Source organism: Streptopelia decaocto, assembly GCF_964273445.1.
Source record: "Streptopelia decaocto genome assembly, contig: HAP1_SCAFFOLD_2293, whole genome shotgun sequence".
Classification (NCBI taxonomy): domain Eukaryota; kingdom Metazoa; phylum Chordata; class Aves; order Columbiformes; family Columbidae; genus Streptopelia; species Streptopelia decaocto.
The window spans coordinates 1-6,341 of record NW_028116345.1 but is presented as its reverse complement, the minus strand read 5'-3'; the positions used below and the strand labels follow the sequence as shown (position 1 = coordinate 6,341).

At 68.7% G+C, this 6,341-nt stretch overlaps 1 protein-coding gene across 1 annotated transcript; it reads left to right on the top strand.

Moving 5' to 3' along the window:
• The first annotated feature begins 973 nt into the window (after positions 1-973).
• Positions 974-5,082, top strand: CCS (copper chaperone for superoxide dismutase). The gene is made up of 7 exons (XM_082076909.1): positions 974-1,039; positions 1,148-1,220; positions 2,914-3,232; positions 3,315-3,375; positions 3,454-3,531; positions 4,621-4,724; positions 4,799-5,082. Exons 1-7 carry the CDS (start codon positions 1,004-1,006, stop codon positions 4,962-4,964), a joined length of 837 nt encoding a protein of 278 aa, XP_081933035.1. The 5' UTR covers positions 974-1,003; the 3' UTR covers positions 4,965-5,082.
• The last annotated feature ends 1,259 nt before the right edge of the window (positions 5,083-6,341 follow it).

The following is a 6,341-nucleotide window of genomic DNA, read 5'->3' as shown; positions in this document are numbered from 1 at the left end:
GGGAAGAGGCGGCGGGGGGGCGGCAGCGGCCCCCCCGGTTGTTCCGGTGTCGAGCGGGGGCGGCGCAGCCCCGAGGGGGTCGGCGGATCCGGGTGGGGGGTCCCTGAGCTGCAGGGGGGGGGGCACGGATCAGCCCCATGGGGAGGCCCCTCCGCTCGTTTCCCGCCCCCCCAGCCCCCCCATATCCCCCCTAGACACCCCGTGTCCCCCCCAAACCCCCCATGTCCCCCCAGAATTGAGGACCCCCCCCTCAAAGAGTCAGGGATCCCCCAAAGACTCAGACACCCCCCCAAAGAGTTGGGGACCCCCCCCAAAGAGCCAGGGACCCCCCTAAAGAGTTGGGGACCCCCCCAAAGAGCCAGGGACCCCCCCCAAAGAGTCAGGGATCCCCCAAAGAGTCGGGGACACCCCCAGAATCAGGGACCCCCCAAAGAATTGAGGACATCCCCCTCAGAGAGTCAGGGATCCCCCCAGAATCAGGGATCCCCCCCCAGAATCAGGGATGCCGCAAAGTGTCAGGGACCCCCCCAAAGTGTCAGGGACCCCCCCCAAAGAGTCAGGGACCCCCCCAAAGAGTCAGGGATCTCCCCAGAATCAGAGACACCCGAAAGTGTCAGGGACCCCTCCAAAGAGCCAGGGACCCCCCCAAAGTGAGGCCCCCCCCATCACCCCATCTCCCGTGCGGCTGCTGGAGCTGTGGGGACACCCCAGTGACCCCCCCAAAGAGTCAGGGACTCCCCCCATAGACTCAGGGACCCCTCAAAGAGCCAGGGACCCCCCAAAGTGTCAGAGACCCCCCAAAGTGTCAGGGACCCCCCCAAAGTGTCAGGGACCCCCCCCAAAGAGCCAGGGATCCCCAAACTCCGCGTTGCCGCGGGCCGCCGCAGCCTACCGCGCTGTTGCCATGGCGACGCGACGCCGGACGCGACAGCCCTACCAACGCCCCTCCCCTTTTGGCCGGTCGCCAGGACGACCGGTATTTCCGCTTCCGGCGGGCGCGGCGATGGCGCAGGGGGCGCTCGGCGGGAGCAGCGTCCGGGTCGGGATCGGGATAACGGGGATCGGGACCGGAATGGGGGGGACCCATCGGGGTTTGGGGGTGCGGGGGGGGCCCCCCAGGCGGTGCTGACCCTCCCCGTCCCCGCAGCTGGAGTTCGCGGTGCAGATGCGGTGCCAGAGCTGCGCGGACGCCGTGCGGGCGGCGCTGGAGGGTGTCCCCGGTGAGACCCCCGAGCAGGGACACCCCCCGGAATCGGGGACCCCCCCACACAAAGAGCCAGGGAGCCCCCGAAGAGCCAGGGACCCCCCTAAAGAGTCAGGGACCCCCTCAAGGAGTCAGGGACCCCCCCAGAATCAGGGACCCCCCCAAAGCGTCAGGGACCCCCGAAGAGTCAGGCACCCCCCTAAAGAGTTGGGGACCCCCCCAAAGAGCCAGGGACCCCCCCAAGGAGTCAGAGACCCCCCCACAATCAGGGACCACCCCCCCAACGGTCAGAGATCCCCCCACAATCAGGGACCCCCCCAAAGTGTCAGGGACACACCCAAAGAGTCGTGGACCCCCCCCCAAAGTGGGGTCCCCCCCCATCACCCCATCTCCCCCCCAGACGTGCGGCTGCTGGAGCTGCGGGGACACCCCAGTGATGCCCCCAAAGATGCAGGGATCCCCCCAAAATCAGGGACCCCCCAAAGTGTGAGGGACCCCCCCAAGGAGTCATGGACCCCCCCAAAGAGTCAGGGACCCCCCCAAAAAAAGTCAGGGATCCCCCAAAGTATTGGGGACCCCCCAAAGAGCCAAGGACCCCCCCAAAGAGCCAGGGCTCACCCCAAAGACTCAGGGCTCCCCCTAAAGACTCAGGGACCCCCCCAAAGAGCCAGGGACCCCCCAAAGAGCCAGGGACCCCCCAAAGAGTCAGGGACCCCCCCAAAGAGCCAGGACCCCCCCAAAGAGTCAGGGACCCCCCCAAAGAGTCAGGGACTCCCTCCATCGACTCAGGGACCCTCCCAAGGGCCAGGGACCCCCCCCCAAAGTGAGCCCCCCCCATCGCCCCCCCAGACGTGCGGCTGCTGGAGCTACGGGGACACCCCAGTGACCCCCCAAAGAGCCAGGGACCCCCCAAAGAGTCAGGGACCCCCCCAAAGTGTCAGGGATCCCCCAAAAAGTCAGGGACACCCCCAGAATCAGGGACCCCCCAAAGAATTGAGGACCCCCCCCCCTCAAAGAGTCAGGGATCCCCCAAAGACTCAGGGCTCCCCCTAAAGACTTAGGGACCCCCCAAAGAGCCAGGGACCCCCCCCAGAGAGCCAGGGACACCCCAAAGTGTCAGGGACCCCCCAAAAAGAGTCAGGGATCCCCCCAGAATCAGGGAGCCCCCAGAGAGCCAGGGACCTCTCAAAGAGTCGGGGACCCCCCCAAAGAGTCGGGGACCCCCCCAAAGAGGCAGGGACCCCCCCAAAGAGTCGGGGACCCCCCCAAAGAGGCAGGGACCTCCCCAAAGAGGGATCCCCCAAAGAGCCAGGGACCCCCCCAAAGAGGCAGGGACCCCCCCAAAGAGGGATCCCCCAAAGAGTCGGGGACTCCCCCAGAATCAGGGACCCCCCCAAAGTGTCAGGGACCCCTCAAAGAGCCAGCCATCCCCCCCCAAAGAGGAGTTCCCCCCCCCATCACCCCATGGCCCCCCCAGACGTGCGGCTGCTGGAGCTGCGGGGACACCCCAGTGACCCCCCCAAAGAGTCCTGGACCCTCCCCAAAGTGGGGTGTCCCCCCCCCCCATCACCCCATCGCCCCCCCAGACGTGCGGCTGCTGGAGCTGCGGGGACACCCCAGGGACCCCCCAAAGAGTCAGGGACCCCTCAAAGAGCCAGGGACCCCCCCCAAAGTGGGGTGTCCCCCCCCATCACCCCATGGCCCCCCAGACGTGCGGCTGCTGGAGCTGCGGCTGCCGGCGCAGACGGTGCTGGTGGAGACGACGGCGCCGGCCGAGCGGGTTCGGCGGCTGCTGGAGGATTCGGGGCGCCCGGCGGTGCTGCGGGGGATGGGGGGCTCCCCCGATGTCCCCCCCGATGTCCCCGCGGCGGTGGCGGCGCTGGGGGGGGGGCCGGCGCGGGGGCTGGTGCGGTTCCTGCAGCTCTCGCCCACGCGCTGCCTGGTGGACGGAGCCATCGAGGGGCTCCCCCCGGGTCCCCACGGGCTCCACGTCCACGAGTTCGGGGACCTCTCGGACCCCTGTGACAGGTACGGGGGGGGGGGACACACCTACACACCCCCCCGGTGCTGGGACCCCCCCCATTCACCCTGTTGTTCCCCCCCAAAAAAGCTGCGGCGGCCACTTCAACCCGGACGGCGAGTGTCACGGGGGACCCCAGGATGAGCACCGGGTGAGCTGGGGGTGGTTTGGGGGCTTTGGGGGGGGGTCCTGGGACCCCCCCTGACCCCCCCCCCCGATGTCCCCACAGCACGCGGGGGATTTGGGGAACATCTGGGCAGATGCTGAGGGCAGAGCCACCTTCCGCATGGAGGATTCGCGCCTGAGGGTGAGGCCCTCAATTCTTTGGGGGGGTCCCTGGCTCTTTTTGGGGGGTCCCTGGCTCTTCGGGGGTCCCCAATACTTTGGGGGATCCCTGACTCTTTGGGGGGGGGGTCCCTAACTCTTTGGGGGGTCCCTGGCTCTTTGGGGGGTCCCCAATACTTTGGGGGATCCCTGACTCTTTGGGGGGGGGGGGTCCCTAACTCTTTGGGGGGTCCCTGGCTCTTTGGGGGGTCCCCAATACTTTGGGGGATCCCTGACTCTTTGGGGGGGGGGTCCCTAAGTCTTTGGGGGGTCCCTGGCTCTTTGAGGGGTCCCTGGCTCTTTGGGGGGTCCCCAATACTTTGGGGGATCCCTGACTCTTTGGGGGGGGGGGGTCCCTAACTCTTTGGGGGGTCCCTGGCTCTTTGGGGGGTCCCCAATACTTTGGGGGATCCCTGACTCTTTGGGGGGGGGGTCCCTAAGTCTTTGGGGGGTCCCTGGCTCTTTGAGGGGTCCCTGGCTCTTTGGGGGGTCCCCAATACTTTGGGGGATCCCTGACTCTTTGGGGGGGGGGGGTCCCTGACTCTTTGGGGGGGTCCCTGGCTCTTTGGGGGGTCCCCAATACTTTGGGGGATCCCTGACTCTTTGGGGGGGGGGGTCCCTAACTCTTTGGGGGGTCCCTGGCTCTTTGGGGGGTCCCCAATACTTTGGGGGGGGGGTCCCTAAGTCTTTGGGGGGTCCCTGGCTCTTTGAGGGGTCCCCAATACTTTGGGGGATCCCTGACTCTTTGGGGGGGTCCCTAAGTCTTTGGGGGGTCCCTGGCTCTTTGAGGGGTCCCTGACACTTTGGGGGGTCCCTGATTCTGGGGAGATCCCTGACTCTTTGGGGAGGGGGGTGGTCCCTGATTCTGGGGGAGTCCGTGATTCTGGGGGGCACAGCTGGTTGGGGGGGTCCAGGCTGCACCCCATGGCTGTGGGGGGGGGTGGCTGCACCCCATGGCTGTTTTGTGGGGCTTAACAGGCTCGGGGGGGTCCAGCCCCAGCCCCACAGTTCTGGGGGGGTCTGGGGGGGGTCCCTGAGGTCCCTCTGACCCCCCCCCCCTCCGTGTCACCAGGTCGGGGACATCATCGGGCGCTCGGTGGTGGTGGCCGCGGGCGAGGACGACCTGGGCCGGGGCGGCCAGCCGCTGTCCCGGGTGACGGGGAACTCGGGGCCGGGGTGAGTGTTTGGGGGGGATCTGGGGGTCCTGGGGGGGTGTGGGGTCACTCACCCGCTGTCCCTGTCCCCCCCAGGCTGGCCTGCGGGGTGGTGGCCCGAGCGGCCGGGCTGTTCCAGAACCCCAAGCGGATCTGCTCCTGCGACGGCCGCACGCTCTGGGAGGAGCGGGACCTCGCCAGGGCCACCCCCAGCCCCATGGTGACCCCCAGCCCCACGGCGGCCCCGTCTCCCCATCTCTAGGGGCCGCCCCGGCTCAGCAATAAACGACGGCGCCTTTAAGGGGGAGGCGTGGCCAGCGCGGCGCCTGTTAAGTGGGCGGAGCGAGGCTGAGTGGGCGTGGCCAGCGCGGCGGCGGTCAATGGGGCGATGGGCGGGGCGAGGCGCAGGAGGTGTGGCCAGCGCGACTCCTGGTAAACTAAGCGGGGCGAGACTGAGTGGGCGGGGCCAGCGCGATGCCTGTTAAATGAAGTGGGCGGGGTGAGTCTGACTGGGCGTGGCCAACGCGGTGCCTGTTATAGGAAGCGGGCGGAGCGAGGCTGAGTGGGCGTGGCCAGCGCGGCGGCGGTCAATGGGGCGATGGGCGGGGCGAGGCGCAGTAGGTGTGGCCAGCGCGACTCCTGGTAAACTAAGCGGGGGGAGACTGAGTGGGCGGGGTCAGCGTGATGCCTGTCATAGGAAGTGGGCGGGGCGAAACGGAGTGGGTGTGGCCAGCACCGCCCCTGTTAAACGAAGTGGACGGGGGAAACGGAGTGGGCGTGGCCAACGCGGCGCCTGTTAACGACGAAGTGGGCGGGGCGAAACGGAGTGGGCGTGGCCAGCGCGGCGCCTGTTAAACGAAGTGGGCGGGGCGAACGCGGCGCCTGTTAAACGAAGTGGGCGGGGCGAAACGGAGTGAGCGGGGCCAATGCGGGGCCTGTTAACGACGAAGTGGGCGGGGCGAACGCGGCGCCTGTTAAACGAAGTGGACGGGGCGAAACGGAGCGGGCGTGGCCAACGCGGCGCCCGTTAACGACGAAGTGGGCGGGGCGAAACGCAGTGGGCGTGGCCAGCGCGGCGCCTGTTAAACGAAGTGGGCGGGGCGAACGCGGCGCCTGTTAAACGAAGTGGGCGGGCCGAAACGGAGTGAGCGGGGCCAACGCGGGGCCTGTTAACGACGAAGTGGGCGGGGCGAAACGGAGTGGGCGGGGCCAGCGCGGCGCCCGTTAAACGAAGTGGGCGGGGCGAAACGGAGCGGGCGTGGCCAACGCGGGGCCTGTTAACGACGAAGTGGGCGGGGCGAAACGGAGTGGGCGTGGCCAGCGCTGCGCCTGTTAAACGAAGTGGGCGGGGCGAACGCGGCGCCTGTTAAACGAAGTGGGCGGGGCGAGACTGAGCGGGCGGTGCCAGCGCGCCGGCCGTTCCTAGCGGGGCGGTGGGCGTGGCCAGCGCCGTGGGCGGAGCGGAGCGCCGCGCAGGCGCAGCGGTGCCGGCGGCATCTCCGTGTGGGCGGAGCGCGGTGGCCGCGCAGGCGCAGTGCGGGCGCGCGGGCAGCCGCCGTTCCCTCCCCGCTCTCTGAGGAGACGCCGCCATTTTGTGCCGCCGCCGCCGCTAAAATGCGCCCCCGCATCAAACTCTTCG

What these genes read in the sequence shown, in the direction of transcription:
- CCS (XM_082076909.1), top strand. Translation starts at nt 1,004, where the DNA reads ATGGCGCAGGGGGCGCTCGGCGGGAGCAGCGTCCGG. An exon ending in TCGGCGGGAGCAGCGTCCGG is followed by an intron (nt 1,040 to 1,147) that starts GTCGGGATCGGG and finishes CCGTCCCCGCAG; the next exon opens with CTGGAGTTCGCGGTGCAGAT. An exon ending in CTCTCGGACCCCTGTGACAG is followed by an intron (nt 3,233 to 3,314) that starts GTACGGGGGGGG and finishes CCCCCAAAAAAG; the next exon opens with CTGCGGCGGCCACTTCAACC.